Raw genomic sequence first — 27,942 nt, forward strand, 5'->3', positions numbered from 1 at the left:
ATAATCTTAAGTACAACACTAAAAAGGTGTAACCCATAAACAATGTAACCTTAGAAAACTAAATGAAGTCAATGTAGCTGCTTTGCTTGTTAAAAGAAACTTTATCTTACGGAGTCGCGAGGTAATTGTTTATCGTCTGGTAGAAAAGAAATTATAAAGAAAATAAGTAAGGTCCGATCAAGCATTTTTTTTCCTTCCACAAACGAACATATATAGACGCCATTTACAATGGTAATAGCGACGGGTGTTCTGACGAGTTGAGCTACCTATCGAAACGTGCTATCGAGCCTTTCGGCGCATGTGCAGTTCCACCGTCTTGGAATTAGGGTTAGGTTTTTAGGGTTAGGGTTAAAGTAAGGTTTTTAGGGGTTTTTGGGTGGTTATGGTAAGAGTTAGGGTTAGGGCTATCGATTAGCACTACGGTAGCCTAACTCGACAAAGTAGCTCAACTCGACAGAACAACGGCAGGGGCAGGGAAAAAAAGCAGGATAATCATTATATAACGCATCCCGAAACGCCGTAACCTGCGAATGCCAAGCGGCTGCATGATCTCTGAAAAGCACAGAGCTACGCGCATGCCCAGTGCTGTCCGAGCAGGCGAGGGTGACGCAGGATACGGAGTGCTGGAGAGTTGTTTGGTCTTTTACTCCTAAAAAAGAAGAAAAATCAGGTAAAATGTGTGGCCGCTAATAGAGATTATTTGACTCATTTTTTTTTTGATAGCCTACAAATATTTATTTGTTTCTTTTATCTGTTAGTGATTTCTACAGCCTAGTTATTAGCTGTACTGGAAAAAATAATTGAAGCTACCTACATGGAAGCCTTAAACCGATTTCGTAAATGCATATCAAACAGTTGGTTGTAGATGTTAATCTGTATTCATCACCTTAACGTTTCCCATTATACATAATGTAACCTATAATGGTTTTCAATTTTTCAGCATTAGATCCATTTTTTATCATCAGAGGTAGCTCATTTAGTTTGTTTATGTATTTCGATGCCAGCGGTGATTCCAAAATGTCTATCCGCGTATTATTTCCATTTATTGTTACATAATAGAATAAAAATACATTATTGTTAGGCCTTGAAAATCCATCCATCCAACTATTTTCTGTTCCGGGGTAGACCACGAAAATAAACTTGTAAAAAACAGGATGTCAGGAGTTAATCTGATTTTAGTATTATAGCAGACAGAAGCTGCTAAACGTTGTCGGCAATGTGTAATAGAGCCCTGCGCAGGACTATTTTTTAAATCCCGTTCCCGCCCAATCCCGCTGAATTTCTGAGTCTCTGTCACTCCCGCCCGCTCCCGGAAAATACATTTATGAAGAAAAAAAAAGTATGAAAATATATTTATAAAGTAGAAAAATATATTTTAGGTTAGTGGCGCGCACTGGCTCTTTCACAGAGGACGTGAAACACTTAAGTTCAAAAATTAAATGCGCTCTCCGCCCATTAACTGATATATCGCACGACGCAGTAAGTTTATATGCGTTGCATGTTTTATTTCATTAGAACAAGAACTGAATAAATAAAAACAAATTCCTAGAAAACCTCTCAGCTTTTAATCGCAAATACAAATCTAACAGAATCTAAACTAGATGTGTCAATATATGCGCAGTTATTTAAAATAAACAAATATATAATGTGCAAACATCACATTTATTATGAACAAGAGCAGTTCAAAAACAGAAGAAAACCCTGAGACAAATTTCAAAGAAATTAAAACTTGCTGAACATCACAATTTAATACATTTTCTTATCTTACTTAAAATCCTGAAGTACCAGATTTGTGCCCGTTGTACACTAGCGCTTTGCCGCACTTCACACAACACAAAGTTCAGCTCTTTACCCTCTTTGTTTGTTACAATTTTGAAGTTTTTCCATATCTCCGATTTCTCCAATTTTAGTTTTGTTTTATATTCTCCTTTCGCAATTTTATTAACAACATCAGCTGCATCCTCCATCCTGCTAAGCTAACAATTCTGGGACCCGCTGTCTATTTTTATCCCGCCTGCTAACTCTGTTGCTCCCGCCCGCGGCAACCTAAAACCCGCCCAATCCCGGGCTTCTGTGTAACGTCAGCAGTTGTTCGACGCGGTGATTATGCTGGCCGCCACAGTTTCAGTTTCGTTTCCTACTCGCAGTTGAGTTTCGTGCGACAGCGGAGCACTTGGATTTCCTCGTCATGGCCGACGAAATGAATTCACTGCTGAGCCTGGAGGAAGAGCTAAGTTGTAGCATATGCCTCTCCGTCTTCGATAACCCGGTGACCACGCCGTGCGGGCATAATTTTTGCCAGGATTGTCTGGATAGGACCTGGCAGGATAACGATCAGGTGGCCCTAGGCTTTAACTGTCCACAGTGCCGGACCCACTTCTACACCAAGCCCGAGCTAAAGAAGAATACGGTTCTCAACACCGTAGTGAAGACGCTAAAGCTGAGGTTGGAAGATTCCAACGATGTGGACGTGGAGGTTAAGAAGGCGCCAGAAGTGCCTGAAATTATGTGTGACGTCTGTCGGGAAACCAAAGCATATAAGACGTGCCTAACATGCATGGCGTCCTATTGCGAGGAGCATGTGAGGCCGCATAAGGAAAATCCAGTTTTTTCGACGCATCAGATGACAGAGCCGCTGTCAGACCTCAAGGAGCGCATCTGCCTCACTCACAACAAAATGATGGAGTTTTACTGCAGCACGCACAGCCAGTGCATTTGTGTCGTCTGCCTTCCGGAAAAACACAACAGCTGCAACATCTGCAAGCCAGAGGAACGTCGCAACATCCAGGAAGTAAATATACATTTCTCTTAATGTGTTACGCTTATTACGCATCTAGCGTAACTGCACAACATTCACACTAACATTAACATATTCTTTATTTCTGTAGTCTGAACTAAAGAAAATTATGTATAATCTTGATGGAAAAATAGAGAAGACCCACACAGTTATCAATCAGATGAAGGAGCAGCAGTTTGTACTGAAGGTGGGTGTCTTTCATTAGGCTGGATTTTATTTAATCAGATATTACAGTTGTTTGAGTAACTTCTTCATATGCATCATTACTTACTCTGTAGGGTTTTCTCTATTTACTAGTCATGTTACTACAGTAATGTACAGTATGTAGAGGGAATTTATGTATTTAAACATTCTGAAATTCTCTCTAACAAATGCCATTTTATAATAGTACTTTTTATTATATTTATTAAACTGCTCCAAATTCTATTAACTGTATTACTTATCTCTGGCCAGCATACAAGATATAATAATGTGTGTTTCTGGCTTTGGCTGCTGAGTGTAGTGCTGGTCCTGTGCTCTCTGTTCCCTTGCACATGTTCACCACTTCAGGATTCAGCCAGTAGCAGGAAGAGGATTCTGGAGAGTGAGTTTCGGCAAATCCGGGAACTCATTGACAGAAGTGAGCAGGAAGCCATTAAGCTTGTGGACCGAGAGCAAGACAGTGGGAATGATAAGATCCAGTCTCTGATGAAGCGATTTGCCCTAAACGTGGAACAGATGAAAGGAACGAAAAGTCAGATCGAGAGCCTCTTGAGCAAGAAGGAATCATTCATGTTCCTGCAGGTGTTTTCCTGGCCACAAGCATTTTATATACCTTAATAACCTGTATTTCACATTCACATCACTGTTCCTGTTTCCACAAAGAGCAAATTTGTTGTGTTTCAGTTAGTATTAAGAGTTTCTAAATTAAATGGTGCTGCTGAGAAGAATATGAGATCAATATTTATGAACTGTGAAATACTGTATGACATTATTTACGTCCGTGTCCAAAGCACCAGCTAAAAGACCAAATGGTAACAAAACAATTGAGTTGCATTTTTCCTGTATTTCAGGCTAAAGTAAATCTGCCCCGAGCTGTGGACATTAACCCATATGCGCCCAGAGTCAGTGTCAATTCCAAACAGGTGTTAGCCTCTGAGGACTACATACTTGCTCTAAAAAAATTATTTGAAAACATATTGAAAGAGCCAGTTGAGAGGAGGCTTCAGCTGCTGAACACAGGTATGTGTATTACTGTGGTTTACCTCTGATTGCAAATGGCTAATGTAAGAAATAAACGGGAAATGTACATGCTTCTGACAGCTGCGTTTCTGCCAGATAACTCACAACGGCACATTTGTTCATGGTGAATTTTATTAAAGAAATACAGGTATTTTGATTTCCTTGGTCAGGTGATAGAGGATCACCTGCACCTTCTGGGAAATAGGTTGTACATGTCTTGATTCTACTATGCAAACAACTTACAGCAATACATTTTTGGGGGGGGTTTAGGTGACGATATGTTCCGTCAACCTCAGCTACTTAACACAGGTATGTATATTCAGGGGTGTAGGAACCGGAGGGTGATCTGCCTCCCCGTATTTAATTTGGCTTCATTCATCCCCCCAACACACAGACCTTTGTATTTAAATGATCATGTTGTGTCCCCTCAGTCTCAGTCTCTCTCCTACGCCTGTGCATGTATTTGTATAGTTTACCTGTTTTGTAGTTTACTTGTTGTATATGAATTCTGTAAGAAATAGAAGGGAAATGTGCATGAGCCTGACAGTTGCATTTTTGGCAGATACTCGCAACATCACATCTGTCGATGGTGAGTTTTATTAAAGAAATAAAGATGTTTTGATTTGCTGAGCCTGCACTGAGGTGATACAAGATTTTTTTAAACTGCACCTTCTGGGAAATAAGTTGGATTATGTAAACAGGGCTGCAATGTTTATTCTCTGCAGATAGAAATAAAGAAGTTCGCCATCCAACGATGCCTGAGTTCCGTGGGACACGTGAGTGCCGAACTGTTTCCACCATGACTTAAATACACGATTCACTTCAGGGATTTCAAAAGTGGAGCTTCACTCCAACCTTTTGTTGTAGCAGTCCTGTAATTCTAGTTGTCAGCAGTTCTTTCTCCTTACTTTTGCTCCAGCTTGGCTTCTCAATTGAAGAACATAACATGTCTTGACTCTGCAATGTCACCAACCTAACAAAGCAATTTTTTTTTTTTGGCGGGGGTGGGGTTTAGGTCGCGATATGTTCCGTCAGCCTCCTGGGCAAGTAGGCGCAAGGAAGAAGTCTCCATGTAAGTTCTTAGGGGTCAGTCATCACTGTTAGTCATACACCTATGATTTGTTGGAGCGTGTGTGTGTGTTTTGAATTATATTTATATTACATTGTGGGGACCAAATGGCCCCCACAATGTAATAACCCCTACCCAGCCCATTAGTTTTTAAGGTCGTCATGTTGCGATTAGAGTTTTCCCCATAGAAATAAATGGAGAGTCCCCACAAAGATATAATTACAAACTGTTTGTGGGTGAGTGAGTTCACCTGTCTATTACTGTCAATGAAGATGGATCCTTTTGAACAGGAAACAGATTTTTTTTTTCTGAACATTTCACCCTTGCTTATTTTTTTTTGATGCTTGCTTTCAGTTCCCAGGCCCATGGAAATGAAGGGTGAAAAAACTGACAGTAAGAACATTCTACACTCCCTTTTGTCATTCTCAGTTGAAATGACTTTATCATTTGTACCCTTCGCATACAGTTTAGAATGTTTCAATTTGCATTTAAGAAAGAGATGATCCAGTCTGCATTCCACTGCACATTTTTGTGGTGTGAAAAATACCGATGGATTGCATTTAACGCCCAAAAAAATTACAGAGCATTTGTAAAGCTGAAAAATACGGCATGCCGAGAACTGGAAACTTTGAATCTGGTAAAGTTTGCAAGCTGATACAAACTATTCTACTTCAGAAACTCAGAAGAAAAAAACACATCCTCCAAGAGAACCAGCCGCTCCAAAGAACTTTAATGAGCCACCAAAAGCCACAGGCTGTTATATCCCTCTTGGTAAGCAGAAGCACCATTTTCCATATGTGTCGATTTTCAGTTGCACATTAGTATGGAGTTTGCTCTGGGTTTTATTACATAACACAACATGTACATATACAGTTTTATTTCATTTATTCAGAGACCTAGTACATAAAACTGAATTATACAATTTAATTCCCTTTATTTTATTTAGCCTCATTTCCAGCATAGTAATCAGAAAGCATTTAGCAGAAGCCTCAGACAATAGATGACACTGATTTTTATCAAGATATTCGTCACAGTGGGCGTCCCAGGCATCATCTTTCTGGATCAATCACTATCATTGTGCTTCCCCTTCCGGACCCAGAGTCCTCGATTCTCGTTTCTTTGGTCGAACCATCCTAGAAAAATGGCCTCCACGATGTTTTATATATTCATAGCAGAGAGCCCAAAATCTGGCCAAGGACATTACGATGGAGCTCCAGGCAAGACGCCCCAAGCTCGTACCGTGAGAGCAGCCTTTGGAAGATGTAGCTGACCGAATGCTGCTTAGCTGCAGAGTCAGTTATACCCTTGGGCCTTCAGCATAATGACAGAGCTGAATAAGGCACATTTTCATATAACCAGGGCTAACATAACATAGCAATACAGAGACTAACATTAGGTGCAGAAACACTTATTTTGGTTACATATTTGCAGTATTGTCCTAAGGGTTACATTCACTAAGTGTTATACACTGTTATTCCATATTATGATCCGTTCCTAGACAAGTAATTTGCCGTACGATACTTTCTACTGGTGCTGAGCGATGGCAGCATTGATGCAGCTGCATTTCCAGTCTCTGTAGCAATCATGAGTGTAAACATCTCATAGTTTTTAACAATGTATTGTACTTTTTCCTGTGTTTAGCCAAACACTTTAAAAAAATTTTTTTATTTAAAACGATTTACTGTCTATGATTCCTGTATGTCAAAATAATCGCTGAAAACAAAGTTTACCCCCGTGACTTAGCTGCATAATCCTTAAATAATACAGTATATGTAACCTGTTAATATTATTCATTTTATTTTTTTGTGGATTGTATTGTGTGTTAGGGATGAACGATATTGGAAATGGAAGTTTTAGCGATATTCAGAAGTTGAAAATTAACTATATGGCCAAACATAACTTATCTACCAACAGGGTCTGTCAAAGTTGGTTGTACATGGATGTAACAACCAGGATGTAAATGATTGATTTTCTCAAAGTTCATGCAGAAGCAGTAGCGGTGACCTTTAGACTTTGTTAAACATATACTTGATAATGTTGAAAAGGAACCATCATTCAAATTGCAAAGCTTGCTAAGTTTCGGTTTCCTGTGACTGAATAAAAGTATTTTGCTACAACTTATTGGTGGTTTGAACCCAGCAGATTAATCGTGGTCCTTGAGATGTGACAGATGCATGTGATTGAAAAACCATGTCTATGTTAACATTACACACCGTGCAAGCCTAGTGGCACAGTGGGTAGAGCTGCCGCTGCTTTCTGTTTGTGGAGTTTGTGTTTTCAGTGGATCCTTCGGTTTCTCTCCACTGTCCAAAAAAACAACTTAAGTGATTTGGAGTGCCTAAATTTACTGTATGGTGACTGAGCGTGCACCAATTGCAATGCATATTTTATTATAGATGATCACTTGATGAATCGTCAGATTAATCAGTAGATTACTGGATTATTGATATCCATTGTGACAGCACTAGTTATTTACTTATTCAGTGACAGTAGTTGTAATGTACTTGGTTGTAATGTACTTGGTCATATCCAGTTAAAGTATTTTCCACTTTCCTATGGCTTCATCAGAACATAGTCCCATCGTAGTGGAACATATAACATTATTATTACATATAAAGTAGTGGAACACGTGTAGTTAGCTAACAAATCTATGTTTTACACTAGCTTGTGCTGGGCAATTTTGAATTATTGGAATGAAATCATCCATTTCAAATTATTATTTATTTATTTATTATTAGCAATAACCGCTTTGTCGTTTAGTTGTTTCAGTTTTTAGTATCATGCTAATTTCCGAGTTGTTTTTTGGTGGAGATATATAATAAGTGTGGCATGTGTGTGTTTATGTATGTATATGTGTGTGTGTGTGTGTGTGTGTGTGTATATAATCATAACATTTATAATTTTATTTTATTTTTTTCCAGAACCAGGAAATATCGCTCAAAGAAAAGATCTACTGAAGTGTGAGTTTGTTTCTTGTTCAAAGTAGTGGAGGTTTGTTTCTCCTTGTAACTCCATTGAATATTCCGGAATGTTGGTGTGCGGTGACTGATTGTTCTCACCCTTTTACCAGACGGCGTTGAACTGACTCTGGATCACACGACGGCCCACAAGCGCATCCTCCTTTTGGATAACCTCACGAAGGCCATGGTGTCTGAGGAGCCGAGTCCTTACCCCGACGGGCCCGGCCGCTTCGCCGTGTGCTCCCAGGTGCTGGCCACCAGAGGCTTCTCTCAAGGACGCCACTACTGGGAGGTCAAGATGAGCAGCAACAATTTCTGCGGCCTCGGCCTGGCCTACAAGAGCATCGACCGCAAGGGCCCTGCCAGCCGGCTGGGCCGCAACAACCAGTCCTGGTGCGTGGAGTGGTTCAACGTTAAGCTGTCTTCCTGGCACAACAGCAAGGAGACAGTGCTGGAAAACCCCAACCCCAGTCGGGTAGGCATCCTGCTGGACTACGATCAGGGTCATGTCACCTTCTTCACCGTGGCCGACAGGGCCTATCCCTTCCACAGTTTCACGCATGGCTTCTCACAGCCTGTTTATCCAGCTTTCTGGATCTTCTCCAGTGGTTCTCACGTCACTCTGTGTAAGATGACCAACTGAGCAGATGCCCATGCAAATTATCCAATGCATGCTTGTAGCCTGGTGTCTCGCTTTCAGCCTGCTATTAGTTTTCATGTTAATCTGTTAAATAACTAATACTTGCATTTTATGGAACAGTATAGTACATTATCTGTGGTTGATCTTGGGTTTGGAAGTGCACCATTAGCAAAATAAAGCTTTATAACACAACAAACAGGGGTAACGCTAATGTGTTTGCTGCGGATTAGCAGTTAGGATAATAGTTAGCATGATCTATTACTGGAGAAGAAAAAATATGAACAATCAAAGCGAAATCAAACATTGATTATTACGAATGATTTAGTTTTTTCTTAAATATATTATCCCACATGTGCCATGTGGTAATTATACAGTAATAACTTCTGTTAGCAGGCACTTCTGTTATGAGCTTCTGCAGCACCATGTGTGTCAGAGACTCATATTTCTAAGTGAAAACCTGGTAATATGAGTAAACATTGTCAGTATGCTAACAGGTATCTCAAAGCCATGTATCCTGAGCATAGCACTTGTGGTTCACTAGCTAGGTACTGGACTCAGAAACCAGATGCTTTTTGTCACCAATATACACTGGAATGACTGATGTACACTGGAATGACTGATGCGTTCAGTGATGCTGATCACGTTGTACATCCATAATTTGATGCAACTGATGAGGCTGAGAATTATTTTACATGTGGAGATATTACAGACCTCCTCCATATTATACAGACTCCCAGTGAAACATCCAGTCGATTTGGAGTCTGGTGTATTAATAATAAAGTCAAAAGCCTTAATGTTTACTTAAAGCAGTTCAATTTTGGTAATAATTTCCAGGTTTATCATCATGATTGACTTGAAAAGCTAAAATGTGAAAATAACAATCCCTGGTGCTATAAGCCCCATTCATTAGGATTTCAGAAATCAGACTTTGTTGTTTAGCTTATATTGAGATTTTGGTGTTGAAATGCTTTACTATTTGAGGTGACATGCATTTAGTTAATTTTAAAGGTTCTATTAGGGATGTGGCTCAGAATATATGTGATTTTGGATAAAAGTATCTGCCAAATAAGTAAATTGTATACATTGGATGGCAGCATTTTTCCAGTATGTTGAGGTGGAGTCAACACTAGAGGCAAGAGACCTCGAATATATCAGGACTCGCCTCAGCTTTTGCTGACACCAGTGTACTAATGGACTCTATTCTCAATGTAAAGCATTTGGGACCAGTGTGGAAAATGCTGGTTTTCCAGGAGATTCTGTGGAGTACCATGAATGCAGCGGCTTCCAAATAGATATAGTGGACCCTGCTGGTGTTGCGTACCACTTTGCTTGGATTTAGAGAAGATGTAGACTCTAAGCAGGTGAGAAAGCAGTGGTTGTACCTCATCATTGGTCGTCGCCAGGGATCACCAACCTGCTCGCACATGGACAAGCATATCTATGCTGAGACTTGCTTGCATCCATGACAGAATGTTTGGATTGAGAAAAAATACCATGTAAGGTGCATTTTTAGATACAGTGGAAATCACTTATACTGAATCACGTCTGTCTAGGTGAAACTAGATGATCAGTATACGATGAGCACGTCCACATTATGAAAGTACGTTAGAAATGCACCCTGTACTCTGTGAAATTTATACGCAGTCCCACGGATAGAATGCCTTCCACTTTTAGACAGGGCTTTGGTCACTCGGCCGTTGGGTGTGGGTGGAGCAACATCTCTCCATCCAATAACAGGCACGCCTGTCCAACAGTGAGGCAAAGGACAAGACATTGGGTTGAGCTGAGGTCACGTGCAAATCCTCCTCCTCAGAGATTCCCAAAAAGAGCGACCAAAGGGTGGGCATTGATCACACAGCCCAGGATTTGAGAGAGTGTTCGAAATACTTCTCTCCAGAATTTTTCTAAGCTGGGACAAAGCCGATATGTGAATCAGTGGAAGAGGAAAAACACAAACATTGCCAGTGTAATATACCTAGTAATGAAATCAAACATTGATTATTACATATAAATTTGTTTGTGAAACTAATGCAAGCATTTACATAATACTTTATCTTAAATATCTTATCTCATATGTGTCATGTGGTAATTATACAGTAATAGCTTCTATTTAAAGTCAGAAAGTTTTTACTGTTTTGTCCAAGCAGCTACTTCTGTTATGAGCTTCATTGAGAAGCTGTACAGTGCCATGTACCGGGTAACATGAGTAAACAGTGTCAGTATGGTGACAGGCATCTCAAAGCTAAGCTTCCACTGCGCTGCTGAAAATGCTGTTTTCACATCCTGAGTGTGACCTTCAAAGAAAATGGAAAATTAATAAAAGCTCTCTGGCCGTGTGTCCCGAGCGTAGCACTTGTGGTTCACTAGCTGGGGTTATTATTATTGATTTATCGGTGTGTTGCTGCAGGACTGTCTGACCATGTCTTCTCAGAAAATGTATGTCATTTTGGATGAAAACATTTACTAAATAAGTAAATTGTATACATTGGATGGCAGCATTTTCTGGTATGTTGAGGTGGAGTCAGCATTAGAGGCAAGAGGCCTCGAATATATCAGGGCTCGGCTTCTGCCGACATCAGTGTCCTAATGGACTCTATTCTCAATGTAAAGCATTTGGGACCAGAGTGGAAAATGCAGCTTTTCCAGGGGATGTTGTGGGGTAGCATCAATGCAGCGGCTTCCACGTAGATTTAGTGGACCCTGCTGGTGTTGCGTTACCTCTTTGCTTGGATTTAGAGAAGATGGAGACTCTAAGCAGGTGAAATAATGGTGGTTGTGCCTCATCATCGGTCATCGCCAGGGATTGTCAACCTGTCTGCATGTGGCGACACTCCATGGCAAAATGTTTTGATTGAGGGAAAAACACTATGTAGGCTATGTTTTTAAGTAACATGTCCATGGTAAAAATTCCATTTTGATCAAAGTATCTGTCAGGTTGCCATGGTGTTGACCCCTGGTCATCATAGCAATGTGGCCCACTGTGATACAGGGGAACTGGGCCCTGTACCCATCACTGGTCTCCTTCCTCCAAACATACTTGAGAAATTACAGCCAAATAAACAGGTGATGTTCATTTCTGTTGCCATTGTGTTTGGGCACAGTATTTAAGTGGCGATAGATTCTGTTGTTTCAGCTTGAAATGAACCAGACCTCTGAGGCGCTCTCTTTGGGAAGAAGGAGTTTATTTCCAGATGATGTTCTCACAGCCTTCTCAACCTTCTTCAAAGTTGTGTGTGATACCAGCCTTTTTACAGAGTCTAAGACGGTAGATCTTGTTTGATCACGGCCGGGCAGGAGCCACAAGATAAAAGGGCAGAACCCAGAAGATGGTGACGAATGACTCTGTTCCGTCATCTCACCTTCTGACAGCCTGATTCCTCTTCTTTGGTAGCTGACTTACATTGGATAGTATCTTGCCTTTTGGTCTCAATAGGGAGTGACAGCAGGGTGATTTTCTAATTACCGTTACTATTGAAGGAGGCCACACAAGCTAGAATTTCTGTGTTACGATGTAAGAGAGCAACCAGTAGCATAACAAAGTAACAGCAAAATTCTACAGCGGGCATACAAAATAGATGGATGGCATGGATTTTAACGGTCACCTAGGTAATTTTGGCGGGAATACAAGAATCCTATGTTGAGAGACAATGAACTCATGTTCTAGCTCATAACAGATGTCATTATTTGTATGCTTTGTGTCCTGTAAGGAACGTGCATCTGTCAGGGATCAATGGTAATAAAATGTACCTTGTATGCTGATTCTAAGTCATGTTCGTGTTCCATACACATTGGCAGAGCGCAGACCTTTCAACAGTGATGTGCCTGGTGCTTGTCTTGTGGCTTTACTGGTGATCTCTGTCAACCCGCGAAATATTTGTTTTCCCGTCATGATTAGGTTGATTATTTGGACAAAATTATCAAAAAAATCTGTAAATGAAATAAAGCTTTACTGTGTTAAACAAGTGTTACTTATTTTTTTTCTCACGAACTGACAGTGTCCAGGTTCCTGCGTACACCAATTGAAATGATATTTAGCTTTTTTAGGGTTTTTTTTTTTGGGGGGGTGGGTGTTAAAAATTAAGTCCACTATGTCTTGCATGCAGTGAAAACCAAGTGAAGTCCCAAGTCCCAGGTTCTTGCAGGTCTATGATAAAATTCTAGAGAGTAGGGAGTTTCATGTCTGAAGAAGAGTTGAGCTGAAACTAAGAGAAAGAAACTATGAAAATGTGAAATATCTTTTAAATCAATTCTTACTACAGTCAGGGTGCAGTTGGGTGGCTTGAGTGATTACAGATTGTACTGTGGTGTTGAAACCTGGGGTTGGCCAGGCTAATTCTTTGAGGGTGGTGAGGTTTGAATCCTGTGGCTGGGAGATGGAGCCTTATTAGACATCATAACCTAGTTTATCCGGCAAACTCAATGCAGGTTTTTTTATGCAGGTTTTTGGGGTAACCTTTAGATCAGCTGTTCAAACCCAGGTGTGAGGACCCTTCAGTCCAATTAGTCCTTACAAATCTATTTAGGGAGTTGCAGCGAAAACCTGCATACACAGCGGCCCTTTCTGTATAAGATTGGCCACCCCTGACCTAGATGGATAGAAAGCAGTAAAGCCCATGAAAAACATGTCTTTTTTCACTTTTGGAGTGAACTATATAAAACGGGGGGGATTGGGGGGCTTTTTTCCAATGAGGCGCCATACTATTTAGTGCAATTCCATCACTGAATCTCGATGCATTGCCAACCATCCGATACATTAAAGATATATATATGAATCAACTACTACTGTGATACGATACGTTTCACCCCTGTTGCGATGCAGTGTGATTCGACACGACGCGATGCATCGCCGGACAAGCTTCCAGCTCAGATGAGACTTGGCTGTGAAACTTGTGGAGAATTGGCCACTAACAGCAGTGGAGAAATGGAGATTAGACATAAAAGAGCATCCTTAAGAAGCAGTTTAGAGAGGGGGAATTAATTTAGACGTAATATTGATCAAAACGTTTTGGTCACATTTCTAAACATTAAAGGAATAGGGCCTCTACTGAAAATGATATATTATTGTCATTCTGGCCATGCACTGCTTCCATCTTGGTAACTCCAGTAGACAGTGCTGGGCAGGCCCAAACTGGAAACCCTGGAGGTGCTCCCTCCTCCGATGCCGGACATACTACTGTCAGCAGAACAAGTCCACCAGGGCTTTGAGCTCGTTCCGTTCCTCAGCCATCAGGTTCCTGCTGCTATGCCGTCCCAACTCCAGGACAGCTTGCGCCATTTTGGGAGACGACCCTGCTTTGATGCTGCACTGTTCTGAACTCTGGGAGGAGCTTGGGCCTGGTCACTGGTGTTCTTTCCCGGAGTGCTGCGGGCTGCTTCCTTCCCACTACGCGCAGGCGTCTTCATCTTCCACTGCTGGCCACCACTGTCACACTGGAGGGCCACCATGTCTGTGCCGAGGCGGACAGCTGCTTCCAGCACATCCATAGCGGCCCTGCAAGTCCAGGCCGATGATGCAGGGGCTGGAGATGTCAGCAAGACCACCTGTCTGGTCAGCTGGACTCGTAGCTGGACAGCCAGATCTTCCTGTATGGCACGGGGAAATTGTGGGTGGCTCCTCCAAACAAGGATGTGGAGGTCTGCTGCAAACCCTCCCAGGGTCTCGCTGTCCCGCTCCTGCCGGTTCGCCAGTTCTGCCCCCCCCACCCCCACCAACAACCACCCGTGAGCCGTTGCTCCAGTGCCTCCACCAGGGTGGTGAGGTTTTACTGCTCATCAGGAACCAGGCTGAGGAGAACCTGGAGGGCTTCCCCCTCTACTGCCAACGCCAGATGCACCTCCGTCTCCTCATCGCTCCAGGCATTGTGCTGGGCTGCCATCGCACTTGCATGAGGTTGGTCTCCAAGGGAACCCTCCCTCCATAAATCCCTGAGCTCTGTTGATCGCAGCTCTCTCACATGCCAGTGCACCAGGCTGGAAGACTTCCAGGTGGCATGGTGGGTGGGGCACGCTGGATTTATCGAGTCGCCCCGAGGAGGCACAATGCTAATTTCCCCGGGTTTCCTTCTGCTTGGCTAGCACTCGCCATTGTTGCAAGCTGCAGAAAATGGCCGTAGGACCCCTCCGGTCCAATCCTGACACCATTGTGAAGGTGGGTTTCTGAGCCATCTTGCTCTTCAATAATCATGCCGAGGCCAATTCAAGTTTCAAATTTTTAAGCACAGGATGTCTTTTATTGCACCTGTACCAACTCCCCACTCACACGGCCCACCGTGCCCATTACCCCACGTCCTCCTAACACACATGGCAGGCATACACACACACATACATGCACACACATGCTATGCCTGTGTGCCTGTAATCAGAAGGTCGCCGGTTCAAACCCAGCCTCAGCACGTCTGCAGGTCCTTGAGCAAGGCCCTTAACCCCCAGCTCCCTGGGGGCCACTACGGGTGGCTGCCCTTCGCGGGCAACTTACTCTACAAAGAGCAAGTTCAGGGAGGTGTAAAGAAAATTTCCCCAAGGGGATCAATAAAGTATTGATTATTTAATTATATTAATTTGTTAGCATCATATAATATGTACAAGCATATAATATGAATAACTGGTATATAGCCATTACCATTAAACTACCATTAGTGTATCTGTTACAGTTCTTATTGTGTTGCAGAAAATTTTGGTTATAGTGTGAAAGGAGAAACAAATAGAATATAAGTATTTAAATATATAACAAATGTAAATTATATAAATGACATTTTCATACATGAACATTAAAACATACAAATACAAGTAATCACCTAATTGGTGGGGAAAGGCAGTAAATTAATAAGTATACAGTGTACGTATCACAACAAGGACTCATGGCATTTAGGTATTCAGGTATAAACACATATATTAGCTTTTATGTTTCTAGGATTCGGTCTTTTTAGAATTTGTGCTTCACTTTCACATTTCCAGGTGACCCATCCAGTAGTTCTAGAAATTGTACAAGTTGGGGAGTATGTGATGAATATGGCTCAGGTGGCAAAATATCAGTAACTTTTGATCTCAGAAGAAAATCACAACGGTGTCTGTATGGTATTATATAGCAGTTACTTAGTTATACCATTGATGTGTTTGTTATGGTTCTTTCTATTATGTCACAGACAAGGTCATAGTGCAGTGTGGGGCAGGGAAACAGGCACGGGAGTCCAAAGGTACGGGGGCAAAACATAGGATTTATTGGGGGCGACACACTCAGGAACACAGAGAACTTCTGATGATAAGACTTTAATAACCAGACTCAGGAAAGACTCACATGGAAGCACTGAAATACACTGAATCATTAAACAGGACTAGGGATGGCTGGTAACCAGGAGGATTCCACACAAACAAGGTGTGGCACGATCAGGGCGTGACATGAACACAGAGCATTCGGGCAAAACATATTTGTTGACTTTTACATTTCCAGTTGATCCATCCCATGATATTCAATTCAATTCAATTTATTTTTATATAGCACCTTTCACAATAGTGTCGCCCCAAGGTGCTTTACACGGGTGTGTTGTGATACATTCCAACGTCGTTAAGACCGAATAATACAAAAACGGGGAAAAACAAAGAAACGGAAGAAAGAAAGCCAGATGGCAACAGAGGAGAGGAAGCAAATATTTTGAAGTAGGGAGAAAAAAAACCTCTGGGGCCCAAGGTCAACAAGCTGCCCCCCCCCCCCCAAATAAGTATCAGTAACATGGTATAACCAGGTACCTACCACATAATATCATACAGACATAATACTAGAACTTATAGAGGTTGAGGGTGTGGGAAGACTGGGAATAAATGGGAGTGGGGGGATTAACGGAGCTGTCCAGGGAATACATTGTTATCATTCCGACAGCATCTTCTCTAGTTCTACCTCCTCCTAACATTAATGCCAGGCGATCACTCTGAAAAGTACGAGATTATACACATAGTCAACTGAGGAAAGCTCTGGAACCAGGGATCCGGATGCAGAGTCAATGATAATCAGAGACAAGAGATGGGAATCGTGGTCAAAGGTACAAGCCAGGGTCGGTGAGCCAAAAGGCTAGTCGTAGGGGTGCAGGGAAAGTGCAGACACACGCTTATACTGAGAAGGGGACTGAGAAGAAAAGGGCAAGAGATCAGGGATCACAAGAACACAGATGAACACGGGGAGGAGATTCAGGCTTTTGGGAAACAACAGGGAATCGAAAGTAGTGCTTGGCTGTTATACATGAGTTTCTCACATTGAAGGAACCGGTACAACCCGTTCATCTAGGGTACCTACATTGCAAATGCTTCATACTCCACGGAGAGCGACCAAAGCGGGTGTGGCTGCGGTGCAGGGCTGCAGTGTGGCTGCGGTGCAGGGCTGCAGTGGAATCCTGTCTTTCAGCTACATTGTGTGAATAGGCAAGAGTGACGCCTCAAGGTGTTTAAGGCTGAAGTGCTCTTTAGTTCCCATTTACCACCATCAGAGAAGGCAGAGAAATCAGGTAAGACTCGTGGGTGCCAACAGCATCCATTTGGCCACTTATAGTATAGTCTGTAAATACTTATTTGGTTGTGATCTTGGTTAGTGACTTTAGTCCTTTGCTGTACTAAAATAAAAATGAACTACTCTAAGTTACGGTATATAGAAGCATTAAGCTGTTTTTTTATGAAAGAGTATCTAGTGATTTGCAATATATGCTTATCAGTATTCATAACCCTAAGGTTTCCAGTTATATATTGTAATATGGATATTTTTTTCAGTGTATCATGTGTAGCTGTTTATTTAATTAATGTAAGCATTTTTATCCCACTGCTAATACCAAAAAGTATCTTAAATGCATATTTCCACCACATTATTGTTATACCAGGAAAATAAGCTTGTCTGACTGCCAGATTTGGTTGCCACAATGTAACATCGGCAGTCGTTTGTCATCCTGATTATACTGGCCACCAGTTTCATTTCTCTGACAGCTGACTTTCATCTCACAGCAGAACATTTGAAATTCATCGTTATGGCTGATGAAATGTATTCACTGCTGAGCCTGGAGGAAGAGCTGAATTGTAGCATATGCCTCTCCGTCTTCGATAACCCGGTGACCACGCCGTGCGGGCATAATTTTTGCCAGGATTGTCTGGATAAGACCTGGCAGGATAACGATCAGGTGGCCCTAGGCTTTAGCTGTCCACAGTGCCGGACCCATTTCTACACCAAGCCCGAGCTGAAGAAGAACACGGTTCTCAACACCATAGTGAAGACGTTTAAGCTGAGGTTGGAAGGGACCAATGATGTGGACGTGGAGGTTAAGAAGGTGTCAGAAGTGCCTGAAATTATGTGTGATGTCTGTCGGGAAACCAAAGCATATAAGACGTGCCTAACATGCATGGCGTCCTATTGCGAGGAGCATGTGAGGCCGCATAAGGAAAATCCGGTTTTTTCGATGCATCAGATGACAGAGCCGCTATCAGACCTCAAGGAGCGCATCTGCCTCACTCACAACAAAATGATGGAGTTTTACTGCAGCACGCACAGCCAGTGCATTTGTGTCGTATGTCTTCAAGAAAAACACAACAGCTGCAGCTTCTGCAAGCCAGAGGAAGGACGCAACATCCAGGAAGTAAATATACATTTCTCTTATTGTGTTACGCTTATTACGCATCTAGCGTAACTGCACAACATTCACATTAACATTAATACATTCTTTATTTTTGTAGTCTGAACTAAAGAAAATGATGTATAATCTTGATGGAAAAATAGAGAAGACCCACACAGTTATCAATCAGATGAAGGAGCAGCAGTTTGTACTGAAGGTGGGTGTCTTTCATTAGGCTGGATTTTATTTAATCAGATATTACATTTGTTTGAATGACTTTCTTGTTTCAGATGTGTCATTATTTATTCTTTAAGGCTTTATGTATTTTTTACTAATACACAAACTGTGGCATGCAAAATTTTGGGCACCTCTGGTCAAAATTTCTGTCACTGTGAACACTCGAGTAGAAGATCAATTGATCTCCAAAACATAAAGTTAAAGATGAAACATTCTTTTCAACATTTTAATCAAGATTAGTGTACAATTTGTTTTGTACAATTTTAGGCTGAAAAAAATGTGCACCATGCAAAAGACTGGGCACCCCAAGAGATCTGAGCTCTCAGATAACTTTTACCAAAGTCTCAGACCTTACTTAGCTTGTTAGGGCTATGGCTTGTTCACAGTCAATAGGAAAAAGCAGGTGATACAAATCTCAAAGCTTTATAAACCTGACTCCTCAGACCTTGTCCCAACAATCAGTAGCCATGGGCTCCTCTAGGCAGCTGCTGTCAGGGTTGGGGCCGGCAGAGCCGCCCTCCTTGACATTTCCCTCATTTGGCCAGCAGGGATCGCTGGTCATCCCACCTTTACCAATCTCTGTCGTATAGCCCTTCAACCCTAATGTGTTTTCCTTGCTCCTGCATAGTTTTTTTTCTTGCTCCTCATGGGTTTGAGGTGGCTAGAGACCAGTCTCATCTGTTTCCTTGTCGGTGTTTATTTTCTGTCTGGTTTCCTGTCCTAGGTTTTCCCTCCTCGTGTTTTGTTTTGATTTTGTTTTATAACTTTTGTTTTGTTTTGTTAATGTCTCTTAGTTTGGCATCTGTTAAGGTTCCTAGTTTTTCACTCATTCTTAATTGGCTCCACCTGTTGCTTGTTGCCTTGTGTGTTTGTTGGTTGGTTGTCTTAGTCATGTGTCATTCCTGCTCCCTCGTTAGCCCGGTTTTCTGTGTGTGCTTAAGTGCCTGCCTCTTTCTGTTCTCTTGTGAGTCATTGTTATATGTTTGCTGTGTGTTGTTGCTCTGGTTCACGTTTCTGGTTCACGTTTCTGTTTTTTTTTTTGAGTGTATATCTAAATAAGTTTCTTTGAGTTTATGTTCGGCACCCTACTGTAAGACAAAGCTGGGAATTCACACATTATGATCATTTAAGAAAGCGTTACGGCGCCTCATTGCGCCTGCATTTACACTGTATGGTTAACTGTGTGGTAGATTGCTTCCTTCAAATGATACAAAGAAATGCCTCAGTCCCATTTGCCTGAACAAAATACAGCTTGTCATAGCCCTGAGCACTCGCTATACATTTAGTTTATATGAAACTTTCTTTAACGTTGAAAAGAAATACAGAACTTTATGCATCTATGTGACAGACGCCTCCGACATTCCCTGGTAAAATGCCCGCTACGCGCAAATCGTGACGTAATACGCATGTAACTTAATACAATCCATTAGCATACGCTGGAGTGGTGATGCACTGTACTAATGTGCAGCAACTCCTGCACAAATATGACCTTAATGGAAGAGTCATCAGAAGAAAATCTTTCCTGCATCCTTCTGCAAAATTCAATATCAGAAATTTGCACATGAACATCAAAACCTAATGCAAAGTTCTGGGGACTCATAAAGTTAAAATACAGTGGTGCCGGTGGTTCACGAACGCAATCCGTTCCAGGAATTTGTATGCAAACCAAGGCAATTTTTCCCATAAGAAAGCACTGAAATGCAATTAATTCGTTCACAAGCCTACCAAATAATTTTTTGTTATTTAATTTTCTGGTTTTTATAGTAAAAACTTTAAAGGAAAAACACAATATAGTGTGGCGACGGGCAGACCGAGGCACCGCGGGAGCAGAGAGACATGGAGACTTGCTTGTTGGGGAAATCACTCAGTTTATTAACAGCCCTTAAAGATCTTGTATTGCTGTTGTTAATGGTTGCATTTTCCTATTGTTGCACGTGTGTTTGCCCGTGTCTTGTGTGTGCCTGGTCCAACCCTCGCGTGTATTTAGCGTGTGTAAATCTTCCACCGTGTGGGCATCTTGCAGTTCGGCGTCTGACAACCTTGTGTTTCCCGTCTGCGTATTTGGGTTCGGTGCTCGTTGGGTGCCTGTCGTAGTCCTTCTATTTACAATTGCACGTGGGGCATGCTGGGACATGCGCCCAGTGCTACACTAGTATAAAAAAACGGAATCTGGTCGAGGAATCTGTTTGTCGACCAAATTTTGTATGTATTTTTGGTTGCAAAACAAATTGTGTGTAGGCCAAAGCATTCGTGAGCTGCAGGCACCACTGTATAACTTTTTTGTCCACAATGAGCAAAGGTTTGTTTGAAGGAAATTGGGTGTAGAATGTCACACAAAGAACACAACACAGCTATTCAGCATGGGGGAGGGTTGGTCATGCTTTGACTTGTGTTGCACCCAGTAGCATGAGGGACATTTCACTCGTAGTTCTTTAGGCAAATTGTGAAAGCAAACATCACGGCATCTGTACAAAAGCTGACGATGAAAATAGGATGTCATCTATAACAGGGCAATGATCCGAAACACACTGCAAAATCCACAATGGACCACCTGAAGTGGCACAAGCTGACGGTTTTGGAATTGGCCCTCACAGTCCCCTGACCTAAACATCAGGAACCTGTGGATAGACCTCAAAAGAGCAGAGCATACAAGACGGGCCAAGAATCTCAAAGAACTTGAAGCATTTTTTGGGAAAGAATGGGCTGAAGTCCCCCAAACAAGAAATGAAAGAATATTTGGTTACATAAAGCATTCACAAGCATTTACACTTGCCAAAGGGGGTGTCACTAAGTGCTGATCGTGCAGGGGGGCCAAACTTTTGCTTCGGGCCCTTTTCCTTTTTTAATTCTGAAACTGTGGATGGAAATAAAAATTTCCTTAAAATATTACAGAAATTTGTCTTCTTTAACTTTCTGCCTTTTGGAAATCAGGTCATCGTTTACAGTAGGTCTCCCTGTACCCATGGCTGATATGTTCCAAGATCTACTGCAGACAGTCAAAACCTTGGATAATAGCGAATTATCTGCAGACCCCGCATATAACGTGATTTGCATATACATACATATGGTAAAGTTTAATTGATAAATTATGCACTGTAAGACATTATCAACATTAAATACATAATAATAAAATACATTGTACATTATTGAATGAAAGGGATTTTGTCATTTTAGCCTGAGTCTCAAGAGATGATATAGCAATGAAATAATATTAAGTGTCAAGGGACGACAAGGGATGACAGAACAATTAAAATCATGCTTTTTTATGTCCCTCAAAGGACGAAGGAACAATGGAAAAACAAAGGCTACTGTTACACATTTTGCAATGAAAAATATTGTATCATGTACAGTGTATGTATATGACCTGTCATGATAAAAATGTAGTTGTTAAAACATATCTTAGCCTATTATGGTTGAAACTTAAGAACTGTTTCTGGAATTTTCAAACTTAATTTCCAGATTTTAAACTGGTTATCAGAGTGCCACTGTACTTGCTTAGCTATTCACAGTAAAAAACTTTTGCATGCCACTGTATCAGCAGAGTAGTATATAGTGGGAATCGATGTATTTAAACATTCTGACATTCTATTAATAGCAAATGTGATAACATTACATTTACTGAACTGCAGTGAACACTATGAAATGTACTGCATATCTGTGGCCAGTTCTGTGTTATTCACTTGGAAATCTGAGAAAGGTTGAACTGATGAAAGAGCAAACAAAATGTAACGATGCATGTTCCTTGGCTGCTGAGTGTAGTGCTGGTCCTGTGCTCTCTGTTCCCTTGCACATGTTCACCACTTCAGGATTCAGCCAGTAGCAAGAAGAGGATTCTGGAGAGTGAGTTTCGGCAAATCCGGGAACTCATTGACAGAAGTGAGCAGGAAGCCATGAAGCTTGTGGACCAAGAGCAAGACAGTGGGAATGAAAAGATCCAGTCTTTGATGAAGCGATCTGCCCTAAACGTGGAACAGATGAAGGAAACGAAAAATCAGATCGAGAGCCTCTTGAGCAAGAAGGAATCATTCGTGTTCCTGCAGGTGTTTTCCTGGCCACAAGCATTTTATATACCTTAATAACCTGTATTTCACATTCACATCACTGTTCCTGTTTCCACAAAGAGCAAATTTGTTGTGTTTCAGTTACAGTATTTCAGAGTTTCTAAATTAAATGGTGCTGCTGAGAAGAATATGAGATCAATATTTATGAACTGTGAAATACTGTATGACACTATTTACATCAGTGTCCAAAGCACCAGCTAAAAGACCAAATGGTAACAAAACAATTCATTTACATTTTTCCTGTATTTCAGACTAAAGTAAATCTGCCCAGAGCAGCGGACATTAACCCATATGTGCCCAGAGTCCATGTCAATTCCAGACAGGTTTCAGCCTATGAGGCCTACACTGTTGCTCTGAAGAAATTCCTTGAAAACTTGTTGAAGGCACCAGCTGAGAAGAGGCTTCAGCTGCTGAATGCAGGTATGTGTATTTGTGTGATTTATCTCTGATTGCATATGAATTCTGACAGCTTCTGACAGCTGCGTTTCAGGCAGATACTCACAACAGCATATCTGGATGCTACTGATGAGTTTTATTAAATAAAGATGTTTTGATTTGCTGGGTCAGGACTGAGGTGATACAAGGTTTTTCAGGCTGTACCTTCTGGGAAATAAGTTGTTCATGTCTTGATTCTGTTGTGCAAACAACTTACAGCAATACATTTTTGGGGGGGTTTAGGTGACGAAATGTTCCGTCAACCTCAGCTACTTAACACAGGTATGTATATTCAGGGGTGTAGGAACCGGATGGTGATCTGCCCCCCCCCCCCGTATTTCATTTGGCTTCATTCATCCCCCCAATACACAGACCTTTGTATTTAAATGATCATGTTGTGTCCCCTCAGTCTCAGTCTCTCTCCTACGCCTGTGCATGTATTTGTATAGTTTACATATTTTGTAGTTTACTTGTTGTATATGAATTCTGTAAGAAATAGAAGGGAAATGTGCATGAGCCTGACAGTTGCATTTTTGGCAGATACTCGCAACATCACATCTGTCGATGGTGAGTTTTATTAAAGAAATAAAGATGTTTTGATTTGCTGAGTCTGCACTTAGGATATAACATTTTTTTAAATCTGCACCTTCTGGGAAATAAGTTGGATTATGTAAACAGGGCTGCAATGTTTATTCTCTGCAGATAGAAATAAAGAAGTTCGCCATCCAACGATGCCTGAGTTCCGTGGGACACGTGAGTGCCGAACTGTTTCCACCATGACTTAAATACACGATTCACTTCAGGGATTTCAAACGTGGAGCTTCACTCCAACCTTTTGTTGTAGCAGTCCTGTAATTCTAGTTGTCAGCAGTTCTTTCTCCGTACTTTTGTCCCAACTTGGCTTTTGAACTGAAGAACATAACATGTCTTGACTCTGCAATTTCACCAATTTAACAAAGTAATTAATTTTTTTCCCCGGGGGGTGGGGGGAGTTTAGGTGGCGATATGTTCCGTCAGCCTCCTGGGCATTTGCCAAATCAAGGCGCAAGGAAAAAGCCACCATGTAAGTTGTTAAGGGTCAGTCATAACTGTTAGGTTGACTAGGTTAAAAGGTAGTTCTTCCCATGTGTCGCATATCTGTTGATATACATATACAGACGTAGACAAATTTGTTGGTTCCTTTCCACAAGAAAAAAGAAAAAAAACACAACTGTCTCTGAAAGAACTTGAAACTGACAAAAGTTTAATGGCATCCCTTATTGTTTAGTCCATATTTAACACAAATCAGACTTTGATTTTGATTATTGATTCAGCTGAATATTTTATATAATGAAACAAATGAAAATGGTAGCTTGAATGGTTTTGGCTGCTTTCCTTGGCACTTTTTCTACTATCCACACTATCCTTCTGATCAACCTGGGGTTGCATTTCCTCTTGCGTCCACATCCTGGGAGGTTGGCTACAGATCCCATGAACCTTATACTTTTTAATAATATTGATAACTGTGGTCACAGGAACCTGAAGCTGCTTGGAGATGGTCTTACAGTCTTTACCTTTAACATGGCTATCTATAATCCTCTTTCTGAGCTCCTCAGACGGCTTTATCCTTTGCTTTCTCTGGTCCATGTTCAGTGTGATGCACACAATGATACCAAACAACACAGTAGCATGTTCTTCCCCTTTAAATAGACTGAATGGCTGATGAAAAGCTTGAAGGCACCTGTGATACTAATTAAGGTTAAACACTTAGTTTGAAACATGACTATAATGCAAGGATAAATAGTCTCTTTAGGGGTATCACCAAATCTATCCATAATATTTTAGCATATCTTTATAAAATAAACAACAAACCATCTCTTTTCACAATTTTATTGGTTTACCCTATCACAAACCAGAGGCATGCATGTATACATTAGACAATTGCTTTTAACTGAATCACTTTTCAGGAGAAATGAAGAATTGTTTCAATGAGCTGTAAGGGTACCAGCAAATTTGTCCATGTCTACATGTGTGTGTGTGTGTGTGTATGTGTCAGACAGAGAGAGACTGGGAGAGAGATCGGCAGGGCTTGAGCACAAGCAACAGATATTTCACATTAATCATGGGGCAGGGCACAGATTCAGGTGTTTTTCTCTGGTGCTGAATTTTGACAGATACCAGCTGTCCATAGTGCTGTAACTTGTGCATATATACAGTGCATATATTATTTTAAAGTCACTGTTTGTGGCTGAGTGAATTCACCTGTCTATTACTGTCAATGAAGATGCATCCTTTTTGATCAGGAAACAGATTTTCTTCTGAACATTTCACCTGGAACCACTGGAGGGTTGAGTTCAATATAACAGCTCTCTGATGGGTTGGGTCTGGGCATCTCTGGTGTCTCTGTCATCTATTACACTCTTGCTTATTCTTTTTGATGCTTGCTTTCAGTTCCCAAGCCCATGGAAATGAAGGGTGAAAAAATTGACAGTAAGAACATTCTACACTCCCTTTTGTGATTCTCAGTTGAAATGACTTTATCATTTGTACCCTTCGCATACAGTTTAGAATGTTTCAATTTGCATTTAAGAAAGAGATGATCCAGTCTGCATTCCACTGCACATTTTTATGGTGTGAAAAATACCAATGGATTGCATTTAACACCCAAAAAAATTACAGAGCATTTGTGAAGCTGAAAAATACGGCATGCCGAGAAAATTGGAAACTTTGAATCTGGTAAAGTTTGCAAGCTGATACAAACTGTTCTACTCCAGTAACTCAGAAGAAAACACCTTATCTTCCAAGAGAACCTGCTTCTCCAAAGACCTTTAATGAGCCACCAAAAGCCCCAGGCCTTGATGTCCCCTATGGTAAGCAGAAGCACCATTTTCCATATGTGCCGATTTTCAGTTGCACACTAGTATGGAATTTGCTCTGGATTTTATTACATCACACAACATGTACATTTACATGTATTTATCAAAGCATTCATTATTTCATTTATTCAGAGATCTAGTAAATAAAACTGAATTATACAATTTAATTCCCTTTATATATTATTTAGCTTAATTTCCAGCATAGTAATTGGAAAGTATTTATCCAAGCTTCGGGAAGAACAGCACACCAACAATAAATCACAGTGAAATCATGCAGTATGAAAGGCCAACAACAACAAAGTACAGTTAAGCATTGTGTGATGCAGACGTCTGGGTCTCAAGTCCAACCCCCCAAGACGTGTAAACCTTATAACCAGAAATAAGTGTACAGCTATTATAATGGTGATGAAGGTCAGCAGCTCAGTCTGTGGTGTCACTGCATTCGTGATGAGGGACAATGCGTTGCCCTTGAGAATGCCGTTTATTATATGTCTAGTTGAGTTTTGTAAGGATGTAGTTAGACTCCTAGCTATCGGTATTTACATTAGTTTTCAATTTGCTTTTTTTCAGAACCAAAAAGTGGGCCAAATGTTTCCTCTGCCGCTAAAAGAAGTGATCTACTGAAGTGTGAGTTTGTTTCTTGTTCAAAGTAGTGGAGGTTTGTTTCTCCTTGTAACGCGATTGAATATTCCGGAATGTTGGTGTGCGGTGACTGATTGTTCTCACCCTTTTACCAGACGGCGTTGAACTGACTCTGGATCACACGACGGCCCACAAGCGCATCCTCCTGTCGGATAACCTCACGAAGGCCATGGTGTCTGAGGAGCCGAGTCCTTACCCCGACGGGCCCGGCCGCTTCGCCGTGTGCTCCCAGGTGCTGGCCACCAGAGGCTTCTCTCAAGGACGCCACTACTGGGAGGTCAAGATGAGCAGCAACAATTTCTGCGGCCTCGGCCTGGCCTACAAGAGCATCGACCGTGATGGCCTCACCAGCCGGCTGGGCCGCAACAGCCAGTCCTGGTGCCTGGAGTGGTCCAACTTTATTCTCTCTGCCTGGCACAACAGCAGTGAGACGGTGCTGGAAAACCCCAACCCCAGTCGGGTAGGCATCCTGCTGGACTACGATGAGGGCACCATCACCTTCTACACCGTGGCCGACAGGGCCTATCCCTTCCACACTTTCATTCAACGCTTCTCAGAGCCTGTTTATCCAGCCTTCTGGATCTTCTCCAGTGGATCTCATATCACTCTGTGTAAGATGACCAACTGATCCGATGCCCGTGCAAATTATCCAAAGCACGCCCATAACCTGGTGCTTATGTTTTTGCTGAATATTGGCAATTAGAACAGTAGTTAGTGTCTTATTACTCGGGGGTGAATAATACAAACAATGATATTATAATATACCTAATAATGAAATCAAACTTTGATTATTACATATGATTTTGTTTGCGAAATTAATGCTAACATTTACATAAAACCTTATCTTAAATCTGTCCAATGGAAAAACATGTATATCTCCAAAAGTTCTTTATTTGAGAAGTTTGGAAAAATGCATTTTCTTGTAAACTACATTGCAAATTAAACCTTAAACAACACAATGAGGCTCCCTTAGCGCCACAAACAGAAACCTGTCTTTACACAGCCAGCAGTGAACGGTTTAATGTTTTAAATGGACTTACGTGGATTGTTGTCAGCAAGGCAAATATGTCCCTGACAAAATACAATCTAATCTCACTTTATATTCACAATTAATAATGATGTTACTTATCTAGCTGTCTAGCTGTTAATGTTGTTAAAATTAGTGATATAAAGTAATCCATGAATACATATCTTAACCAGTACTATAAATAGAGAGGAGAATTCCATCTACAGTAAAAAGTCACAATCAAAATGTGGACGTGCATGTCCATTGGACAGCGACATAATGATAATTACACAGTGATGCCTTATGTTTAACGGCAGACATTTTTACTCTTTTATCCAAGCAGGTACTTTTGTTATGAGCTTCACTGAGAAACTGTACAGTGTCTTGTACCGGGTAACATGAGTAAACAGTGTCAGTATGCTAACAGGTATCTCAAAG

The 27,942-nt window shown here is 41.3% G+C and overlaps 1 protein-coding gene across 1 annotated transcript; it reads left to right on the forward strand.

Annotated features, from left to right (window-relative positions):
• Positions 1–112: 112 nt before the first annotated feature.
• trim25 (tripartite motif containing 25) lies at positions 113–27,457 on the forward strand. Its single transcript, XM_072712785.1, has 28 exons — positions 113–670; positions 2,148–2,791; positions 2,889–2,984; positions 3,347–3,580; positions 3,850–4,018; positions 4,289–4,327; positions 4,581–4,607; positions 4,744–4,794; positions 5,034–5,090; positions 5,442–5,480; positions 5,763–5,858; positions 8,009–8,047; positions 8,158–8,688; positions 14,081–14,235; positions 14,438–14,543; positions 15,830–15,880; positions 17,667–18,292; positions 18,390–18,485; positions 22,312–22,545; positions 22,818–22,986; positions 23,245–23,283; positions 23,542–23,568; positions 23,704–23,756; positions 23,983–24,064; positions 25,432–25,470; positions 25,755–25,850; positions 26,427–26,483; positions 26,594–27,457. Exons 2-28 carry the CDS (start codon positions 2,189–2,191, stop codon positions 27,124–27,126), a joined length of 4,344 nt encoding a protein of 1,447 aa, XP_072568886.1. The 5' UTR covers positions 113–670; positions 2,148–2,188; the 3' UTR covers positions 27,127–27,457.
• The last annotated feature ends 485 nt before the right edge of the window (positions 27,458–27,942 follow it).

The sequence above is a fragment of the Paramormyrops kingsleyae genome, chromosome 5 (assembly GCF_048594095.1).
Source record: "Paramormyrops kingsleyae isolate MSU_618 chromosome 5, PKINGS_0.4, whole genome shotgun sequence".
NCBI lineage: Eukaryota > Metazoa > Chordata > Actinopteri > Osteoglossiformes > Mormyridae > Paramormyrops > Paramormyrops kingsleyae.

Excerpts from the sequence above, each read along its gene's own strand:
- trim25 (XM_072712785.1), top strand. The coding sequence starts at position 2,189 with ATGGCCGACGAAATGAATTCACTGCTGAGCCTGGAGGAAGAGCTAAGT. Across the intron at positions 18,486-22,311 it reads AGCAGCAGTTTGTACTGAAG|GATTCAGCCAGTAGCAAGAA; the intron begins GTGGGTGTCTTT and ends TCACCACTTCAG. Across the intron at positions 23,284-23,541 it reads ACCTCAGCTACTTAACACAG|ATACTCGCAACATCACATCT; the intron begins GTATGTATATTC and ends CATTTTTGGCAG.